This window comes from Ictalurus furcatus, chromosome 1 (genome assembly GCF_023375685.1).
Source record: "Ictalurus furcatus strain D&B chromosome 1, Billie_1.0, whole genome shotgun sequence".
Classification (NCBI taxonomy): Eukaryota; Metazoa; Chordata; class Actinopteri; order Siluriformes; family Ictaluridae; genus Ictalurus; species Ictalurus furcatus.
In genome coordinates, this window is record NC_071255.1 from 31398582 (window position 1) to 31421567 (window position 22986).

Sequence of the window (22986 nt, forward strand, 5' to 3'; positions counted from 1 at the left end):
TTCACAGATGCTCTTGTTTGTTCATTTAAAGCCTGTAAAACCTATCAGCATGTTTCTCCTGATTACATTTACACCACTTACATCAGCCATACAGTGGGCTTTTGTAAACTCTGAGATAAGTAAAACTAAATCAAACATCAAAATCTGATGTAGGTGATGTAACCATGGAAAAGGAACCGGTTTAGGCCAGCACGTACAGGACTGTGCAAAAGTTTTAGGCACATGCAAAGAAATGCTGTAGAGTGAAGATGTCTTCAAAATAATGAAATGAACTGTTTTTACAGTAATAATAAAAAAAAGAATACCATCAAGAGCAATAAACAGTAATAAATGAAACAAAGTCAATATTTGGTGTGACAAAAAAATTAAAAATAGTGGTCTCCGGTAGAATTAGTGCAGTTTTATAAGGAAATGAGCTGTAAGTTTTATTGAGCATCTTGCAGAACCAGTTACGGTTCTTCTGGAAACTTTGACTGTCGCTCTCGCTTCTTATTTTTGCAGCAAAACCCAGCAGCCTTCATTGTGTTTTTGTCTGAAAACTGGTCTGTTATATAATATCCTGCTTTCTTTACAGACATACGAACATTTTTCTGTAATGTTTAATTTTGTGCTGGTAAATTAATGTTTGGGAACCGACAATGTTTTTTGTACTGACTCGATAATGTAGAAGTCATAAAATTAAAAAAAAAATCTATAACAAAGTTCATACAAAAAAAAAATAATAGGGTGCCTAAAACGTTTGTACAGTACTGTATTAAAAAGCGACGCAATTGATATTTCTTCGTCAGAGCTGGCACAATTTTGTCCAGAACCAAAACGAGTGGGAAGTGCGGGTGGGGAAATTTGTCTTGTAGGTGAATAAATATAAGAAGCAATATATGGCAATATATTTGAACGTAGCTAGTTTTAGGACATCTGTGTAACTCGATATAACCTGCTAAGGGAGTAAAGCTAAGCAGAGCAGCCTCATATCCAGGGCAAAACTAAATGTTTAGAAATAAAACTAATAATAAAAAATTATTTCATATAAATAGGTAGAAAAGCTTGCTAGCTAGCCAGTGTAGTCAGATAAAATCCAGAGTGGTAATACCATTACTATGGGTTCACTGAACAGCTTTTTTCTTTTCAGATCAGCACAAAAAGCACCCTAGACAGCACATGTTCTTTATAAAAATGTGTGTGTGCATGTGTTCCTTATCCAGACTGTAAAGTCATTAACCAGATCTACAAAATAGGGTGGGGATAGTAACGGTGTTCTACACTGTTTCAAAAGTACAAGAGAGCTCGACAGATATACGAGATGTCCATCAGAATCTCAGCTTGGCTGAGTCTTGCAGCTGATACGCTGCATACAGGCACAGCTAAACCATACGCCATTTTGTACCGCGTCAGCTGGAACGATGCAGCATTGCTTTTGTATAGTTCATTGGATCAGCAGCAGGTGTGTGTGTGTGTGTGTGTGCGTACGTGTATTTCTGCATTGAGAGCTGTTGGGATGACGCAGGTGAGATAGTGTGTGTTCACCCAGACAGAGTGTCCTCATGTGTTGAAGCGGACGGACACATGGTCCTCTGCCCCTCAATCCTCCTTTTGTACACGAAGCTCGTCATCACATGGTGTCGATTAAAGCGTGCACTTCAGGCCAGTAAGTGCCCTCATGTGGGGATAACAGGTGTTAATTCTGACCCCACAGTACCCACTCAGCCCCCCTTTGCCCCCCCAAAGTCTGCTCCTCTACAGTTTTCTCAGTTTAATGGAGGAATGGATAAAAAGATAGGCTTTAACATGCATCTTCAAACTATTAGCCAGTAGGACTGCCATAAAATGAATTATTAAAATTAACATCTTAATTACTTAATGAATTTTATATTTTGACGGAGAGTAGTAGCTGTACACTGTGCATTTCTATCGCATAAACCACAGTAGATAAAACTTTGACTTCTTAAGTAAAGAATATTACAAGGAGGCAATGGCATTTTTATCATAAAGGTTTCATATGCATTTTTATTTATTATTTATCTTGCCATTAGATTTGACATTCCCCACGTTATCTGAGATCTTTAATTGCCCTTCAAGCAAGGTTCTTTTTTCATTTAAACATCCTACAATAATACTGAAGCAAATAAATGTAGAACATGGGCTCTTAAAGAACACTTGAATGCTGTTTTTTAAATTTTATTTATTTTATTTTATTTGCATTTTTGCTCATTTTTTTTCAGTACATAAATATGATTTTGAATAATATTCAAACAGTAACACTTGTCCAGGAAGTTAGTGACTTATTGTGAAAGCAAGTACCAATATGGTGTCTCTTTCTCAGGCCTCTTTTCCTTTTTTGGGGGGGAAATCAGAAGAGGCTTATGGTGTGTTATGTAATTGGCTGAATTAATTTCACATAAATCAGCATAAATCACAAACTGTGCACAGAGGACCTGCTCAGCTCAGATGTAGTCCTAAACACACACACACTGACAGGTGACCCATCAGGAAGTTCTAATAGTTCCAAATTTTTCCATCTTTGACTAAAATAAATTAAATAAAAACATGGAAAAATAAATAGTATATATTTGGAGAACGCTTGAGGCCTTGGTTCTTTTGAATCCTCTTCAGTTTGCGTTTCTGTGTGACGGTCACTGATCTGTAATTGCAAGTCACCATAACTAGCGAGTTCTTACACCAGCACATAGATTCTACTCTGGCAGATTTGTATATTTAGATAAACATCTACAGATAGATATAGAAATATACTAAATAAGAACTGAATCAAAGAGCTGAAGCTTTATGTAAGGACTGTGCCCGAGTGAGGCCAATAAAAACATTCAAAAACGGGCTGCTCTCACATCCTAAATCACTCTAAATAAGTGGTTTATTTAAGGACAATGATGTTTTGTGTTCCTTCTAATCCTGAACCCATCCAACTTGAAGGGAAACGTATGACTGATATTACTAAGGCCAGTAAAGCTGTTTAGGAGAAATGCTGGATGCAATTTTTGGGCACTGAACAACGGTTTATTTTTGGAGATACTGATAGTGTGCATCATTTTTTTTGTTGGTTTCACCCGAGTTGACCTTTAGCCCTGTGGGTCTGTCTGTAATTGGAGGGAATACCTATACAGCACAAGAGTCTGAAACTCTGAAGTATTTGTTCCCCTGATTGATTGTGTGTGCATGTTTTTGTATGATTTCGCTCTGGAGTTGTGTGCGTGTGTGATGGCATGGCATGGCGTGCAACCTGGATGTGGCCTTGTGGGAGTGTAGTAAGAGTCGAGCAGGGCTACAAACCGAACTCAGAGTTAATGATCTGCTCTACTGTCAACATTAGTGGGAGGGAGCACATGGTGTTGGGTTGCGATGATCTGCCACTCAAGGTGAAAGAGGAATACACACACACACACACAGACACAGCTTACTTTCAGGATGCTCATTTGACACACATTCACACAAATGTACCTTTAACTTGAACGGTCACAGAATGGTAAATGGACAGTTCCTTTGAAAAGAATATGGTTAAAACAAAACTAGAAGTAAAGAGAGTTGCATGGTATATGTAGGGTGCAGAAAGGGTCACAGTTTAAGTCTGATTTCACACTAATGAATAAGATATCTGGATTCGTTTTGTCGACTCGGACTGTCCCGTAGAACAGCAGCCACGCAAGTGAACGAGAGGCCAGATCATCATACTCTTATTTATCTAGCTGCGTATTTATTCAGCCGAGAATCTTATAGATACAGCGAGGATCAATGAAACAGTCAAGGACAGAAGACAAGGCCACCAGATGGGATTTTACCCACACTCCCTACTGTTATTAGCACAGGCTGACCAAGGCAGAATTGAGGGGAGGGGGAGGGGGGGTTTAGAATCTTGGAATTGGAATCTTGGAATTGTTTATATTTGTTCTGAATTCAATGTTTGCCAGACTGAGGCACATCATCCAAGAGTCTTAGGTGGTTTTCACACTGGGCATGTTTGCTTCATAATACTACTACTACTACTACTACTACTTCTACTACTACTAATAATAATAATAATTGTGTGTGTGTGTGTGTCTTTTAGGATGCCAAGGATGACACCTCGTCTTTCATCTGCCCACTGTGTGACAAAAATTGTCAAACTCAGCACCAGTTTACGATGCATATTCGCCAGGTAACACACACATACACACACACACACACACACACACACACACACACACACGTACATTTTAAGCTACATTCGAGATTCTACCACATTGGTGAGTATAATGAGGCGTTGTTCTTTCTTTCTTTCTGTTTCTTTCTCTCTCTCTCTCTCTCTTTCTCTCTCTCTTCAGCATAACACTGATACTGGAACTTCAGATCACTCGTGCAGTATCTGTGGAAAGAGCTTGAGCTCGGCCAGCTCTCTGGATCGCCACATGTTGGTGCACAGCGGTGAGAGGCCATACAAATGCTCTGTGTGCGGCCAGACCTTCACCACCAACGGCAACATGCACAGGTCAGAGACACAGCAACCTCTTTACGGTCTTTGTTCAGCAAGATGGTTACTGCTGCGTGTCTGAGGCCTTTAGAGACGATATGTCTGGTATAACACTCTCTCTTTTAGAGAGTTTAAGCTAGGATGGATGCTGCTATACGGTCTCTTTTGGCTCTTTCACTTATGCAGAGTTTAGTCTTTTTATTTGGGCAGGTGTAAACACAGCTAACACGTTTAAGTGGGGACCTTGAATCGGTCGGATACTGTTTAATTGCAGTGAGAAGATGATTCATCAGGAACTGAACCAAATATGCTGTTCTACAGGTTATGAGTGTTTAACATGCGTTATGCAAAATAGGTGCCAGCGGACAGAGTTGGAGACATCCCAAGTGAGAAACGAAAGGAAATGCCGATAACAGTGCACAATAATACTGGTCCTTTTTTAAAATCTTCTCTTTATCTCATTAATGAATTTAGTCATAAATTATCGCCACATTTTTGTGTTCGGTTGATACAGTATCAATGATTTCTGTGCAAGATTTGAGACCAAAGATTAAAAGACTCACTCTCTCGGTGAGAACGTTTTCAGCGCCTGTACTCTCTCACACACCCCTTAAAAGCGTTTTACTGCTCTGAAAGCAGTTCAGTCCAAATAGAAACAAGCCACATAGATTCTACGACCAATAGGTGAGAACGCACCATTTGAGACTATTCTGATCCAAGATGGCTGCCACTTATTTACCACAGTATTTTATACATACTGAAGACCGAGAGATTGCTCAAGACAAGGCACTGAAACATTTCCATAAAAAAAGGTTTATATTGATGGGAAATGCTGAAACAGTTCTGTGATGGAGCCAAGAGCACACGTCTGAACAGTGCTGCTGAGTATTTATACAGGTGACTCATCTGTGGTGGTTAAGCAGGAGTTTGTGTGTGTGTGTGTGTGTGTGTGTGTTTGACGAAGAGAGAGTGAGACAGGGATGTGAGTGAGTGAACTGGACCATCCAGACAGACACCTGTGGCTTTCTGCCTCATGCTTAGGCTCCCAACAATGAGGTCTAATCCCAAGATTAGCAATGACTGTGTATCCTGGAGTATTCAGCATTTGTGTGTGTGTGTGTGTGTGTGTGTGTGTGTGTGTGTGTGTGAGGGAGGCATCTCCCACTCTGATGCAAGATTCCTACTGGCTCACATTTTCTAGCTCTTGTCTGAAGGCACTTCATACGTGACAAGTCAGGGCCGGTTTCTGCTTCTCCGTTGAAGTGGTTTTGCATTGGGACACAGAGAGGAGGGGGTGTAAGGGTGTGCATGTTGTCTACAGTGCTGCATCAGTGCTACATCTGCATCAAGCAGACTAAAGCGCTGATTGGTTGAGGTAGAAGGGTGTGTCCCTTCTTTAGCATGTTGTATCAATATATATATTGCTTATATAATTCTTGCTCATCAATTCTTGTGCATATATATAAAATAGAATATATATATATATATATATATATATATATATATATATATATATATTCTATTTTAGTACAAGATATCCAGAGTTGACAGTGTTCTGTGGAGAAAGCCTGAACGATCAAAAACTGTTCCATGTCTGGCCTAATTTACTACCTACAACACGGTGTCCATGATTTAGAGCGAGAACGTAAACAACTGCTGTTGCTTCTCCATTCAGCGAAACGCTAGATGTCCAATTAGGTTTTTTTTTCTTTCTATTTTTTGCCCCCTAGTGGACACGTTCATGTTTTTCGTGAGCGCTTGTGCGCGATACCTTAGCGTGTTAACAATTCCACGGACGCAAAAGTATAAACCAGGCGTCGGTGCGTTGTGAAAATAACGTTTCCCTGATGCTGGTTCAGCAGAGTAGAGTGGTTCAGTTTCCTCACTCCTCTAACACAGCTAATTGGCTATTGAAAGGCTTTCATTAGCTAATGAGGTTAGACAGGAATGGTTGAGTAGGGGAATGTTTAAACAGTGAACGCAGTGTGTGTGGGTGTGTGTGTCTCTTAGAGACAGAAATGAAAATCTCTGGTTGATTTACTTTTGAAAAAATGAATAGAAAGTGCAAATTTGATTGGCAGAGCTGGATGCAGATTAGAATAATTTGTATGAATAGATGAATGTGTGTACATATGGAGGAATTTGATAGAAAAGCTAACATTTAGATATTTATTCTATATTAATGTTGCATAATACAGCATTTGTTAATTGTTCTGTCAGTATTGGTGTTTGCAGTACTGATGATTTTCAGAAACCTTTTTATGATGCAGACCAAAATGTATTCATGACATCTCTCTAGTTTAACAGTCTTTTAAACAGATTTCAAGGCATATTGGCATCGCAGTGCATAGCTGTACAGTCGCAATATGCTATCTTTGTCTATATCCTGTAATATATCTTAGAACGTCTATCGTGCGAAATGTACTAGAGTAGTGAATTATGACCAGATGACATAAATATAATCAATATTCAACACCTTTTAATTGCGTGCCATTGATTGCGAGTGTGGTAATGACTTCAGTGTTACTCACTGTGATGGGTAACCGGTTAAACACGATTATACGTTTAAATAAATAAGAGTATTTTTTTATAACTGATTTGCTGGCGCTTGGTTAGCAAAACCTCAACAACAATTAATGCATATTGTGATGCATTACAAAACATTTTTGCTGAGAGTTATTTCCTTAACATCAGACATCCATTTAAAAAAAAAACTAAATCCAATCATTGATTCCGTCTTTCTTTGTAATTTGTTCTGAACCTCGCCCTGATGCTGCACCGCCACACTGCCTGCATGGGTTACACATGCGACAAGTGTGCCACTGAGATAATGGATGGGCGTTGGTGTGTGTGTGTGTGTTTACAAGGTACTTTTGAATGTGCACAGGACAGAGACAGTTTATTATGAAAGAAGGACTGTGCATAGGAAACGGACGTCTTTTGAAGCGCTTCCCTCTCCGTTGTTTCACATGTGGTATCTTCTACCAGCAGGTTGTGGTGGTGGAGGGGCAAGCACCAACATCCTCCCTGAAGCTCAGGTGCTGATTGTTTTGAGACATGGAGGAGGGGGATTGAACGACAGCGAGAGATAGAGATAGCGTACCCCCAAACTTTTTTCACCTGATTGAACATTGAAAAAGAGAAACGTTTTCTCCTGGTTTTCAGTGCGAGGCGGTTAATCAGACAAGAGCTGCTGAGAGTTATGCTTGCTGATGAGTGATGAGTTGAGAAACTGGTCTGTTTGCCTCCCTTTACTGTGTATTATTGTCTCTCACTGTGTCGGTATGGCTGTAAGAATAATCTTCCTCCTGTTTATTACTCATTGGCTGATCAAGCTAGGCAGTATTGTTTTTTTTTAATTAATAATGAACATTAGTGAACTCTGTAAAAGAATACACAAGTCAAAGTTTTCATGCTGTTGCAAACCGTGATGCACAAGGAAGTTGTCTATGTTGTTGGCAAGGAGGCCACCATTTTGTGCCAAAGCATCACATGAAAATGGGGGCAGGGAGGAGGGAGTCACCGTTGTCAAGGAGGGAGAGAGAGAGAGAGAGAGAGAGAGAGAGATCGCAACTGACAGAGGAGGGCAGCCACATGCGAGCTGATTGGCTGCTTTTATTTGCTTAAACTCCTCCAGCGTTGGTTACACTGCTAAACGGCCACAGAGTTAAGGGTAGTGCCCTTGGTGTGACATTGCATTGGGAACCTGACCACACAGCGCCCCCTGCCTTTACACTGTGGTGCTGTGTTGGAATGTCAGGAATGGACTTGTTGAGGCATCGACAAGTTTTATGATCCTTTACAGATTAGCTAGCTGACTCCTATAATTTCTAAAGAAACACCCATGATCCAAAGGCAGGAAGCCTAGAACAAATAAAACTGGGTCTGAGTTTAACGCTGGGGAAAATGAGTACACTTGTTTTCATGATAGCATGGTCGATGCTTTTCTGTTACTAAAGTATATTCAAACTAATTAATCAGCTTAAACTTATCATATACTTGTAGGATGCCTGTGGTGATCTCCATCCAATCATGGTTCGCTGATTTGGCAGTCTGCTGTGATTTATCAAGCTCGGTGTCAGAGTCCAGAGCAGAGAAAGAATCAAATCCCCAAATGGGCGGTGAATTCTCTGCCTGCTATTAATAAACTACTGAGTGAAAGATGAAACTCTTGAAACTCAGATGACCAGAGGTTGAGATGGCTGCCCCTTTTCACACATGCACAAGTGCAAATCCACTTTATATGCAAAAATATAGCCACAGATGGTTAACCGAGAAATGTGTAAGAGATGCACATAGTCAGTACAGGTTTTGATGCTCTGTGTGTCATTGGAAATACACACGTCAGTACAGGCCTGTTACATAACACTTCTATAAACTTTGATCCTTTGCCCAGGTCGGCTTGCTTTAAATCTTTCTTACCTCTAATTGGCATGGAGTATGGGAGCCATGAGAAGTAAGAAGACACGGGAAAAGAAAGAGATGTTGGGGTCATTCGAGGGTAGAAACATGCTTTTCCTTCATGTTTACAAATCAGAAAGCTCCATTTTGGTTTCCTGACTACTAAAATGAAGAGGACTTGCCTCTGGGTCTCTTCATGGAACATTGCCTATTCCTGTGCATGTTATCCATGTAAGGGCATACTCATGCTCTGGGATAATTGCAGGAGGTTTTAGCCCATTAGTGCTTTTCCTCTTGGTGCCATTTCCATCAGGAAGCATGAAAGATTCCTCGGTCCAGTTTTACTTGAAGATTATCCATCAACCAGGCACTCCAAATGAGCAACCCACCCAGTTGGCTGGGTTATCTGATTCGCAAACGTTCTTCCGTTCAAATAGAAGCCATGCCGGTCGTTTAAGCATCAAGTTCAAATCTCGGCCACAATGAAATGTATTTATTCAAGAAAATTCGTGACTGCTGATATTAATGTAGGTTTTAATTTCCCTTCTAAAACAAAATATGTTTATAAGACGCCATTTTATTTATTTGCAACACACTGAGAAGTTCTACCATTTTTTTTTTTTTTTTTTTTTTTTCCCCCCATTTGCAGGCACATGAAGATCCACGATAAAGATTCTTCCCTCTCCAGCTCCACCAGCCCTCCACCATCCGGTAAACGGAAACGCCCCTCTGCTGTTATTTCCAAGAAGAAACCCAGCCATAGTGATGATGGAGAACAAGCTGATGAGCCATCCAGCAAAAAGGTTAGATTTGTGGCTGTTATATTTAGTGCGATTTTTGCCACATTTGAATCGGCCAATACTTGTTAGACATCCTGGATTAAGTCAATTGACTAAGGATAAATCGATTCTATTGTTGTAACTATTTTTATTAGGATATAAAAAGTCAAAGAAGCTCCTTAATTCTTACTTTAATTTATACATATGGATCATGTCTGGATATAGATGCCTAAAAATCTGCTTAATTTGCATAATCGATGATGTAATTACTCATTACATACCTACTACCCATACCTTCCAACATCAGCCTGTGTGACTGATACTGCTCTGTCTTTGCTATAGCAGGTTTTAGAAGATGGTGGAGTGGATGACCAGACTGTGAGCAAGGAGCAGGAGGAGCAGCTACCATGCCCCATTTGCTTCAAGACTCTCAGCTCCAAATATGAACTGGAAACTCATATGGAAATCCATCCTGACACTGCATTCAGGTTTGAACAGCACCTGTGCACAAGAAAGATATTCTCTTTCCCCAACTATATGCACTCCTACAGAACATACTACATACTGATTGCACTAAACCTCAAAAGTTATAAATGATGAAAAATTTAGTACATATCTATGCAGATTATGGCAGATTTTTTTCACTGATTCTCCATACATTACATTATATATAATATAATATTCAGGAAAGACTACTGTGTCTTTGCATTGAGAGCTGTGCTGATAGAGGACACTAGAGGGTGGAGGTTTAGGCAGAACTGCAGCAGTTGCTGGGAGATTATGGAGGCCTTCTTTGTGCTGAAATGGTCATAATTTAACACATCCGAGCAGAGAGTCCTCTTGCATACCAATTGGGGTGTTGTTTCCTGGGCTTGCCTATAGCTTGACTGCAGTTAACTGCTGCAGTTTTCCCCATCATTAAACATTTGAAGGACTTCTGATGTCCTGTTTGAATTGTAAATTGAATTAAAACGAAGCAAAATGTCATATTTCGAGGTCTCCTGAATGGTGAAGGGTCATCCCAGTTGCTTCTAATGGTGTTTATGCATTCCCAGTCAGAAGAAGTTTAACAGATTCATCCCTTCCCCCCATTTGGCCCCTAGGCTCCAGAGTTAGGGAGTGGTGTTGAGCAGAGAGGAGGAAATCAGGGAGGAAAGAGGAAGGAGGGGGGAAAGTACCATGGAGGGAGGGTGTGTGTGTGTGTGCGTGGTGAGGGGATTTAATGAGTCACAGAAGTAGACTTTAGGACGCAGTCGGCTGGACCTCTCTGTTGGGGGGTGGGGATGAGTATCCTTGGAGACATCACAGTCCACAGACTCCGGCCCTAAAACCCATTCATGCAATGACCAACTTCTCTAAACACAAGTTAATGGGTAGCTTCATGTAGCTGGTTCATTCTGAGGTGAGCCTGCCTGGATTCAGTTTCACAGCACCGTTATTGTATGGAAGTAGAGCAAATTTAGCACTAATCCTGTGTAATCACTTCAGCTAAGAGAGCTAGTTAAGAGGATCTAGGCTGCAGTGAATCGGGTACTTAATACGGCCACAGGCGTTCTAATACAGGGATGCTCACATGACTCGTCATTTGTCCCTCCCAGTTGCACGTCCAGTCACATACTCAAGAGAGTTAGCACTTTGGTTATATGAGACTCCCTTGGGGAGGGATGCAACATAAACAAAATGTCTCAATGATTCATTACACAAAGGGAGAACAGGTTTGGCAGTTAGGTTGCTGTATTTTTCATTACTAGCACTCACAAAAATGTGCATCCAAGTTAGCTAACATATAAGCCCTCAAACTGCCATGTTGTTGGCCTGGTCACACCGTTGTGTATGCGTGTGTGTGTGTGTGTGTGTGTGTGCGCGCGCGCATGTGTGCGAGCATGCATGGACTTTTAGATAAAGGAGCTTACGGTCACCACAGACACCTCGGGACAGTGGTGAGAGGTGTGGCCATTGATAAGAGCTGTGTGCAACGTCATAGACACTAGCCAGCTGTCTCTCATAGTGCCTGACAAACAGAAAGGGAGAACTGTGACAGTTATTGCTGGAGTTATCCATCACCAACCATCATTCAGTATATTTGCAGCTCTATTTTTACCCAAATATTACCCCACATTTTCACTGACATGTTTGCAGTTGTCCGTTACAATTTAATAATGCTTGATTATAGAGCTGCAACAACAAATCGATAATAATCGATTACGAAAATCGTTGTCAACGAATCTCTGACTTTCTTCAGTTTATTGTTTGTCACCGTTACCTTTTATTCCCAGTTTTTTATCATATATAAGTATTTATGCATAATTTTTTATGGATGCACAAAAAGCACTGAATTAAACTATAGTCCTAAATTAATAACATATATTCTGGTGTGTGTCTGTGTGCATTGGGTTCTTTTCAGTCTTGTATAATTGGACAAACAGTTGTGTAAAGTTTTAGTCTGAAGTTTATATTTGTAACACTCAGTTTGTGGATTTTATTTTAAATAAACAAAAAAATGATACTGAAAGTTTGACACCCCCAACTAATCCATAATCGGCCAACTAATCCATTATGAAAATAATCGTTAGTTGCAGCCCTACTTGATTACAGTGTTTCTAAACCCATCTAAGCATCTTGAGTGTTACTCAACAGTCACAAATTTTGGTTAAATATAATTATTATTTTGCATTAAGGATTAAACAGTCTTTGTTTAGTGAGGGTCCATGTTCTAAAATCTGTTATTACTCGTAGGTGTGATCATTGTTGCATCTCATTTCGGACACACCGAGGTTTGCTCCGTCACAATGCTGTCATCCATAAGCAGCTGCCAACTGACCCCAGTGGACGCCCATTCATTCAGAACAACCCCTCCATACCCTTAGGCTTCAACGATCTAGCTTTTATTGATTTCTCCTGCCACAAATTTCCTGACATTGCCCAGGTAATTACCTGCACTTATGTCTGTCTGCTCCAATTGAATGATACCCCTAAAAGTTTTTATTATGTGGTAGTTAAGTTCATTGTGATTCTACTGTATAGTAGTAATTAATTATTCCAATCAATAGGTTTGGTGTGAAACCAATCTACGCCGCTGCGCCAGCAAGCTTCATCGATTTGTGTGTGAGACCTGTGATAAAGCTTTCCCTTTAAATGCGGCATTAGACTTGCACAAGTCCACACATGACACTTCTGAAACCAAGGAAGAGTCTGTTTCCACCCAGCCTTCCAGTACAGAGTCCCCCACATCTGAGAAAAGTAGCTTCATGGGCTCTCTGGGTTTGCAACACATTTCTCAGGTCAAACCTGTACCCTCAGAGGACGATGTCTTGCAAGCAAAGCTAGACAGTATCCGAGTAATTCATGTGGAGCCATCATTGGTCCAAAAGGAGTCTAGCTTTCTTGGTGAGATTAGCTTGTCCCTGGTGGATCCATCATCTCTCCGGGGTCTGCCCCAGCACGAGGCACTCAAACTCCTTTCTTTACAGCCATTTCAGACTGGTTTTCTTGTCCAGCCAGACGGTGGGATGGTAGTAAAGCCAGTTTGTGGCGAGACTGGAATGGAACTGGCTGACATACAGCAGATCCTCAAAGTGGCTTCTGCTGCCCCAAACCAGATCAGTCTCCCTCCCTTGTCCAAGGCACCATGCAGTGCAGTGCAGTCAAACTACAAGCAGATGCCCCCACTCAAGCCAAAGCCTCTGGTGGCTCCCAGGACCAATATGACAACCTCCACTCCTCCTCCCCTTTTAAGCACCCAGCAGGCATCACTTGGTTGTATCAGCCCCAGTCTACCACCACCTGCTGGCCAGTTCCCAAAGGCTGCCAAGGAACTGTCTCCATCTTCATCTTCATCATCTTCTACTTGCACCCAGGCTTCTGTTGAAAAAATGCAAATGGAAGCTGATTGCATGGGTGATGCCCACACTCCCATGGACACAGATGACCAACAAATTAAGCAGGCAGAAGACAAGATAAGGGAGCCATCTGGAAAGAAGGGAGCAGGTCGCAAAGGTTCATACCCCTGTCGCTTTTGTGACCAGGTATTTGCATATTCAGGGGTACTACAGGCACACATGCGTTATCATCTGGGTATCTTGCCCCACCAGTGCAATATTTGTGACTATGTTGCTCCTGACAAAGCCACACTGATTCGTCATCTGCGCACTCACAGTGGTGAGCGTCCTTACGTCTGCCGAGTCTGCCATTACCCATTCACTGTTAAAGCCAACTGTGAACGCCACCTTCGCAAGAAACACATGAAGAACACTCGTAAGGAAATTGAGAAAAATATCAAGTACGTTACCTCATCCACGTCGACGCCCGATGAATTAGAACAAACTGGCTCAGGTGACACTGTCTGTCATTTATGTGGTGAGGACCTTAAGACCTACCGAGCCCTACAGATCCACGTGCGTATCCACAATGGTTTCCAGAGAAAGCCATTTGAGTGTAAATGCTGTGGAGCGGCCTTTTTGGCCAAGCGTAACTGTATCCACCACCTACTGAAACAGCACCCTGAGATCAAAGAGCAGGACATAGAAGAGCATATAGCTACCATCACTGTTGCTCCATCTCAGACAAGCCCTAAACCTTCTCCACTCAATGGACTGCCACCAAGTGCTTTGCTTTGTCCCATTAAAATGGAGGATCTGTGTATCTATAATGCAGATCAGGACCAACCGCTGGACTTCTCAAACAAAAACCGGGGAGGTAACAATGCTGGAAACATCACTGTTTCTCCTCGAATCAAGATGGAGTCTTCCACTTATGATGATTCCATGGAGCCCATTGATCTCTCTATTCCCAAGAATCCAGATAAAACGATGAAGTTAAATACTGATGCAGTGTTGCAAAAAGAAGTAAAAAAGGAGCAGACATTCCTTAACATAATGGATCACACACCTGTCCCGGGCCTACAAACAGACAGAGCCATTGATGAGAAACCCCAGCCGCTTGGGTGCTACCAGCTTCCCACTGCCTTGACCACTGTTGGTGCAACCAGTGCAGCAGGTCGTGCCTCGCGGTTAAAACCCCTGCTACCTAAACCAAATTCTGCTGGTGTGAAGGAGCTCCCACCATTGGCCTCCATTGCCCAGATTATCTCTTCTGTCTCTGGTGCCCCCGACCTCCTGAAACGAGATAGTCCTAATGGCTGTCCTGATTCTGCCTCAGACACCTCAGCTGAGCAGTTTCCCCAAGAGGGATCCAAAAGGAGAAGCAATAAAAGACAAACCATCAACACAGCTAGGGAAAAGAGAGAAAAGCCTACAATGAATTCAACAGACCCTAGTGTTGACCTAGAGTCCAGTGGGGAATTTGCCAGTGTGGAGAAGATTCTGGCCACCAGTAATGCCAATAAATTTAGCACCTACTTAAAAACCAACATAATGGAACTAGAAAGGAAAGAAGAAGAGCAATCATGTAATGGTGACAAGAAGGAAGCAAAAGATGAAAAACAGACGCAAGCCAAGCAGACCCCACAGCCTCAGCAGTCCAAAGGGAAGAAGAATGCATACTCAAACTCCGTGCAAAAAATGACTTGCCCGTTCTGTCCCAGAGTCTTTCCATGGGCCAGCTCACTCCAACGCCACATGCTGACACACACAGGTAACATGCAAATACTCTCATTCAAAGATTTTTGAATGTCTGTATACTGAAATATCCTTTTATTTTTAAAAATAGTGACAGGTAAATTTAGCTTTTTTTTTTTAACATGTGGCATAATTTGGTCAATTCGTTGTGTGGTTTAGGTCAAAAGCCGTACCCTTGCCCTAAATGCGAAGCCCTGTTCTCAACCAAGTCCAACTGTGAGCGCCATCTTTTGCGCAAGCACGGTGAAACCAATAGAATCCTCCGGCAAAATGGTGCATTACCTAAAGCCAAGGAGACAGAGGAGTGCTCACCAGAAAGTGCCGGTAAGGAGATAGTGAGATCTAAATTTTTATAACTGTTATCAAGACCAGTGTTCTGGAAATTATATGCAGTAAAAGTTTGTGGTTAAAATTAACGAAAAAAATGGTTAAAAGTAACGAAACTGGTCTGTAACTTTTATATATAAACAAATATATACATATAAACAAACTTAAGAATAGAAATCAGTGTTGCATACCGAGTCAGATTTGGAATTAAATGGGGACAAAATATGAAATAGATACAGAACTTCCATGTTTATTGTCTGTAATTGTAAACTTTGTCAGATTGCTGCTTGTAAGATAATCAGTTTTTGAGAATATGTACATATTTTCTACAGTATGTTAGATGTTATGTCTTACACTTACTTTGGGATAAAACAAGATGTGTACAGCAAATGCAAGAATAAATTCAATTATACATTAAAGTTTATGTAATGTCATCACGGGCATTGCTCATTTAATTTTCTTTACAGGCATTAAAATGTGACCCTAGATTTTATATCCTTACACTGGCAATGTTTAATGTATTTTAATTTTGTGTTTTAGAGAGCATGTCTGAAACGGAGCTCCTTAGCGGTGAGGCAATGGAGCTGACAAATTCTGGAGCTGAAAAGCCAGCTGCATCGGATGCTGAGAAACCCTCCCCAGCCAAACCCACAGAGGCAGCTGCAGTAAAGCCTCTCCTCCACCAGGGGGAGCCAGAACACCAAGATGTGCAAGAGTCGTTGAAGAGAAAAAGCACAGTTAATGATGACGATACCCACAGCAATAAGAGCCTGGACCTGAACTTTGCCAGCAAATTAATCGACTTTACGTTCTCAGAGAGCGAACAACACGGGTCCTCTCTTGCAGTAGACAGCGATTCACATGAACCGGAAGAGTCCAAGCTGACCTGCAAGAGCTGCAACAAGAGCTTCAGATACCCTGCCACTCTGGCACGACATGAAAAAGTTCACGTGTTAGAAAGTACAGCCGATGTCACTAATGTGGACTCCAAAGTGGACGACGCGGCAGAGTCTTGTGAACCGAAAAAGGATGACGTAGAAGACGAGGTAGAGAAAGTGGAGCGAAACGGGATGGCAGAAAGTGAAGGAGCAGGAAGTGCGATGGACAGTGGCTCTGAGGACGACAGGGAGGAGAGGAGTGATGAAGAAGGAGCTGCGAGTGAACCAAAGAACTGTGAAGGGGGGGCTGAATTGTCTGGGGGCAAAACTGACAAGAGGAAGAAGATATGTGGGGTGTGTGGCAAACGCTTCTGGAGCCTTCAGGATCTGACAAGACACATGCGCTCTCACACAGGTAAGAGCAATTTGAATGAATGCAGGCTCGAGCCTAGTTTCTGTTATAGCATAGATAACTTTCTAACGGATGCTTCAACCCTCGTGTTTCGGCAGGTGAGCGGCCCTACAAGTGTCAGACCTGCGAGCGCACATTCACCCTGAAACACAGCCTGGTCAGGCACCAGCGTATCCACCAGAAACCCCGTGGTGCAGATGGAGACATGGGGAGAGCTGGAGAGGAGGAGGGATTCAGCGGGGGCTCAGGTAGTGAGAGGGAATCCAGCACGAACCCTCCATCTGAAAACGATCGTGAAAGCACGAAGGAGAAAGAGCACGAGTCTGCCTCCGCCACAACTAGGGAGCCGGAACATAATAAAGAAGCTTCCATCACAGACAATGTAGAAACCACACCAGCTATAGAGACACCCAAAGATACTCCAGCAGAGGAACTAGCCTCAGATTCACCCACAGAGGTGGAGCAACCAGACGGATTTCTGCAAGACTTGCTGGAGATCCATTCCAAGCCTGATATTGAGCGCATCCTCCCTACCAGTGAGCCTCCTCTCCTCGGGGTGGAGTGAAAAGCGTAACTCCAGTGCGAGTGCCATACAATAAGTACTTTTGTACTGCAAAACATTTTTAAACAGCAACAAAAAGACCATTTACAAGTGCCTTGCTACTTTATTATTATTATTTTTTTTTTTTGCTATATCTTTATCTATTACCAGATGATTTAGTTGATTTTTAGAGTATTTTATAAAAAACCTTTTTTTTTTTTTTTTTTTTTTGGAAAATGTCACATTTGAGCAATAAATAAATGAAACAATTTGGTATAATGATTTTTATATGATTAAGGGACTGAACAGAGGATGGTCATATGAGGTTGCAAACAAGCTGGCACATGGCTACTGAAACTACTGTGTGACGATTTGTGCATACGAATATAACTGGAATATGTACAACTGCGCTTATTTTTTAAAGGGCTGTTCATGGACTCAAATCCACCTTTCAGCTTTAGTGATAGAAAGGCCTCCGGAATACCTGAAACAATTAATTGTATTCTGGCTTTTGTATGACATAACAGAGGGCACGGCGAGTTGCAGAGGCTTCAGTCTGGAAGGCAAAGCTGTATTATGGGTAACCCTCTGAGTAGCGTGCAACAACATTCAGCATATAATATCTGGGCAATATTTGCCTATAATAGCATGATTTTGTTTCCAGCTACGCTGACCATGTCAGACATCATGTTTTAAACTTTTTTTTTTTGGGAAGAAAGTCAAGGACAAGCTTTTTATTATTGATGGAAGTGCAGTGTTTTTTTTTTTGTTTTGTTTTGTTGTTTGTTTTTTTTTTTTGTTTGTTTGTTTTAATCTAAAGGGCTCAAGAAAAAGGGCTCTAGCTCCAGTATCACCTACAAAACACAAACAGATCTCAACAGAAGGAAAGTCCTGTGTCCAGGTTAAATGTCTTCCAAAACCCTTCTACTTCAGGCCTTACTTGTGTTTCTCCAGAGGTTTAACACAGGCCTCCTGCGTCCAAATGCTAGTTTTTCTCATTACTTGAAAGTTGTCACCCTGCTGCCTCCTGTCTGGCTACGGCACCAGTTCCAGGACCATCATCCTCCTGAGCATCTCTCCTAATAGGATATCAGGTCAATCATATGATCACATGTGGAGTTGGGTATTTCTGTCATTTTACTTTTCTCTCAAATGTGTAAACCTCAGACTCAAAGCGAACCTCAAAGAGCAGCAAACCGAACTGATTACGGCATTTTCCAGACCAGTCCTCGCTGACTGGACGAGTCCCATTTACCACAGTCACCTCCGGTGTTTTACAGGAAACAAAAACCTTTTTGAATTTGTGGCGTGAGCGCTAGGAAACAGAGTATTAGCAAGCGAGCATTTCTTTGACAGGTGATGAGCAATCCGGTATTGGATGACGTATTTCCTCACCGCAGTGGCCACTGGCATAAGACGGATGAACTTGAATGAAAAATGCAATCTCTTACTCAGTCTGCGTGTTGTATTCTGAGACTCTGGTTCTCCTAATGCCTTTTCCTGGGTTGCTATGTGTGAGTGTGTTGCATGTATATCCGTGTGTGTGTGTGTGTATTCCTGTTGAGAATGCACACAGACTGTTTTAAATGTATTTATTGTAACCCAGTGTGGTTAAAGAAGTAAAAATATGGAGAAGCCATGTATTAATTATGCTGCAGAGAGAAATGTTTCAGATTCAATACTTTATTAGCCCAGCTGATCTGGGTCTTCTTTTTCCCCTAGCAATAATCACTATTGATCCAAAGGCTTTATGTAGATGTTTTTAATGTTTTATAGACTCTGTGGTCTACTTTCTCTCTTTTGTTGGCTATCATTATTATCATTATTATATCAGTTTGGATGAGATATGAGGTTTTTCTTTCTTTCTTACAAAATATACAAGGCATATAAAACTGTGAAATGTATTGTTTTTCTCTTCTGGGTAAATCTTTAGGGTAGTTTTTGCATGTTAACCATTTTATGTTCTATTAAATGGGTATTTTTCTGTTCCTTCCTTCTCACACTGTCTAGCTCTCAGGGTTTTTACATGATGCTTATTTGAAATGTACCTTCCTGAGTTGCAAATATTCTCCCCAACTCTTGATTTTGGAGCAAGTCGAACTGTCAATCACTACTTCTAGCACTTGACTGTGAATTAAAACAAGTGGGTGGATATACTGAATCCATGCACACCCACATTCCTCTCATCACTTTGCTTATTTTCTGGTTGTTTTTTTTGTTTGTTTTTTTTTCCTGGTTGTTTTCTTCCTGGTTCCTTCATGCCCTTTTCTCCTTCCCCTATGGCAAAAACTAGAAATCAGTACAGTCTTGCCACCTACAGATTGATATTAAAGGGAGCTTCGCATCGCTGCTACACACAAAAAGTAATTCTACTGGACTTGAACAGAACCAGAATCCTTGATAGTATTTTGGTACACTACTCCTGCTCTTCACATGAGTGCTTTTGAAATCAGAAATTTAAGCTGTTCTGTATCAAACCTTTAAAGCAATAAAATTGTATTAATGCAAAATGATGTTTCGTGTGTCAGCTTTGGTTATAAATTTCTGTTTGGTACAGTTTTTTCCCCCTCTAACAGGACCATAGGCATATCAGGCTGTTGTGGCTTAGTGACTAAGACGCTTGGGGTGCTATAATGTTACTCTGACTCCTAATATGAGAAGAAAGGAATTCCAGTGTACTTATAAAAACAAATACGTTTAGTTAAAGTTGTTCGGCTGGCTGACAGGATCTACAGGGTGTCTCGAAAGTCTCCATGCATAGGGGAAATTAACCCTTTTTTTTTTTTTTAAGCAAAATGTCTTCTAAACTTTTTCATACTTGGTTTATATTTTTCAGACAGCCTTTAAGCATGCCTTTGACAAAAGAACGTATTGAAATCATTCTCATGGCTGGTTCTGCAAGATGCTCAATAAAATGTACAGGTCATTTCCTTATAAAACTGAACTAATTGTACTGGAGACTATTAATACAATTTTTTAAAGCAAAGGGTTGTCACCTAAAATATCAGCTTTGTTTCCTTTATTTCTGATTACTGCTCTTAATAGTATTTTTTTTAATGTAGGAACATTTAATTTCATTTTTGGTGAAGGCATCTTTGCTCTTCAGCATCTCTTTGTATGTGCCTAAGACTGTACAGTGTCTTGTATATATTAATCAATGACTCTGGAACCTAGATCGATCTATCTATCTATCTAGGATTTGTATATTTATTATTTATTATTGTTATTATTTGTATATTTTATTATTTCTATACATCTAGTAAATTTCTTTTGGTACAAAATCAGAGGTGCCCTACTGCAGGGGTTCCCAAACTTTTCCAGGGCAAGGACCCCCAGATGGCATTAACATTTGACCGAGGCCCCCCTTTTGCAAGATGTCTTTAAAACACATTAAAAATACAGACTTCTGAATATATCCCCCTTTTTATTAATCATTAATAATAATTACATCTTTACATTACATTAGGAATTGATTGTGTGTATGTGTGTGGTTGTCTGAGAGTGAGAAAGAGAAAACATACTAGTGGGAGGGATGGGCACACCAAATTGTTGAGGCCCCCCGGGTGCCCCCTGTCGGCACCCACTTTGAAAACTACTGCCCTACTGTACAAATGGTCTAAAATCACCCCTACTTCCACTTTTCATTTTGGCGCCCCCTGGTGAATATCTAGTGCAAGACACTGCTGAAATAATCGACAACATCAAGTAATCTCGAGGCTTTGCTTTTTTATTAATTGTTAAACATATGAATGATATACTTCAACACTATAAATACACGCATAATGATATGAGACGGAATACTTATGTACTAATTAATAGGTAAATGCAAAAAAAAAGAGAGAGGAAAACGTCTTGATTGTGATTGGCATTCTGAAAGTAGCTCCATGGAAAGGGATCATTTCATTGAGCGGTGGTTAATAGGCGGGACGTGACGTCTAATACATGGTCTGTTGCTGTTTTTTTATGCATTTGTTATCTATTTTATATAGATTTAAAACGATATCTATATTGAATATTCATGTTAGCAGGTGTTTTCCCATTAATTAATTTACAAATCAATTAATTAACTTACATCAGTATTAAATCTAGAGGTAGTAAAATTTCATCTTAGTACACAAAGTTTTGAGAGAAAGAGGACGTTTTGACAAAACAAATCCTTAATCTGCAACCAAAGTGTTTCTGAGGCTATAGGAGGTGAAACCAGAAGATATTCCCAGTGGTTGATGGTGTAACAGTTTTTGTCAAAACATAGTAGTTTTTCCATAGATTTTTCCATTTAAGGCTGTTTTTTTCCATATGTTTCCTCACATAAGCTCTACTAACAACAAACAGCAGTCAAAACAGAGATATAAGTTATGTCCAGTGGTAGAGTGTCTTGACTGTGGAAAGCAGAAATCTTTCATTCTTGTGGTACACAGATGCTCAGTGAAACGATCATCCAGTCTCCTCTTGGTTTAACGGATATACAACAGATTACATGTCTGACTTGAGAGACAATAAACAACTCCTGCAGTGATGCATGGTTACCAGTGTGTAGCAAATGTTTTTATACTTCCACCAGTTTTTATTGATATTTCAGCTTTGACCTGTCAGTATTGCGTCCTCCAGAATTACTCTCACCCTTCATTAAATCACTATACACAATAAACATATTCATTCATTCATCTTCAGTAAGCGTTTTATCCTGGTCAGGGGTGCGGTGGAGCTCAAGTATATCCCAGTAACACTGCATGCAAGCTGAGAGAACTCCCTCGGATGGGATGCCAGTACACTGCAGGACCCCAAGTACACACACATTCATACACTCTTTCATACTGAGGGCCGATTTATTGTAGCCAATACACCTACCAATAGTGTAGACAATAAACCGGAGAACCTGGAGGAAACCCAGGCAGACACGAGGAAAACATGTGAAACCCCCCTAACTGATCAGGATCGAATCAGAGAACCTGGAACTGTGAGGCAACATGATGCTCTAAACATAACACACACCAAATTAAAATTTACACTTAAAAATGAGAAGAAACTAATTGCAATCTAAGAGAAAAAAAGAACACTTACATTACACCTACTTACTAAATTGATAGTATTTACTCCCAAGCAATATGTGACAAAATGACTGACACCTTTACAGTTAAAATTCTTGAAAGGTGGATATTTAATCTCATTACTTATAAGTATATTTATTCTCACTATTTGTACATGCTTTCAGATTTATTTTTTAAATAGACCTAGTACTTTTCTTTTGGTAGAAAATTAACTCCATATTTCTAACAACTAGTTAACAAACTAAAATCCAGATAAATAACACAGAAATCCAGAATTAAAAAACAAACAATCAAACAAACAAACAAAAAACAATCTCATAAAGATTTGCCAATATTATGACACCTCTAAGAAATATTTTAAATAAATGCCAAAAAAAAAAAAATATTTCAAAAGCTTTTGAAAGGAATTTCCTTCTTACTATTTGTACATATTTACAGATAATAATAAAAAATAGATAGATAGAGATCTAGTACTTTTCTTTTGGTACAAAATCAACTCAATAATAATTCTAACAGGTAGATAATGAGAAAATAAATAAATACATTTCTGAATCCCAAAATGGTTCCC

The 22986-nt window shown here is 40.5% G+C and overlaps 1 protein-coding gene across 7 annotated transcripts in view; it reads left to right on the top strand.

Annotated features, from left to right (window-relative positions):
* Positions 1 to 20513, top strand: part of rreb1a (ras responsive element binding protein 1a) — a 60476-nt gene extending 39963 nt beyond the window's left edge. Inside the window, exons 1-10 of one of the 7 annotated variants that reach the window (XM_053636168.1) lie at positions 3911 to 3945; positions 4055 to 4144; positions 4311 to 4474; positions 9507 to 9660; positions 9979 to 10124; positions 12373 to 12562; positions 12687 to 15228; positions 15372 to 15536; positions 16080 to 16832; positions 16928 to 20492. In XM_053636168.1, the coding sequence (XP_053492143.1) occupies positions 4130 to 4144; positions 4311 to 4474; positions 9507 to 9660; positions 9979 to 10124; positions 12373 to 12562; positions 12687 to 15228; positions 15372 to 15536; positions 16080 to 16832; positions 16928 to 17394 (4596 nt within the window). In that variant the 5' untranslated portion in view covers positions 3911 to 3945; positions 4055 to 4129 and the 3' untranslated portion in view covers positions 17395 to 20492. Of the gene's footprint in view, positions 1 to 3910; positions 3962 to 4054; positions 4145 to 4310; positions 4475 to 7357; positions 9385 to 9506; positions 9661 to 9978; positions 10125 to 12372; positions 12563 to 12686; positions 15229 to 15371; positions 15537 to 16079; positions 16833 to 16927 lie in introns of those variants that run through there. The other 6 variants (XM_053636161.1, XM_053636132.1, XM_053636152.1 and 3 more) reach the window with 6 other exon arrangements.
* Positions 20514 to 22986: the final 2473 nt, after the last annotated feature.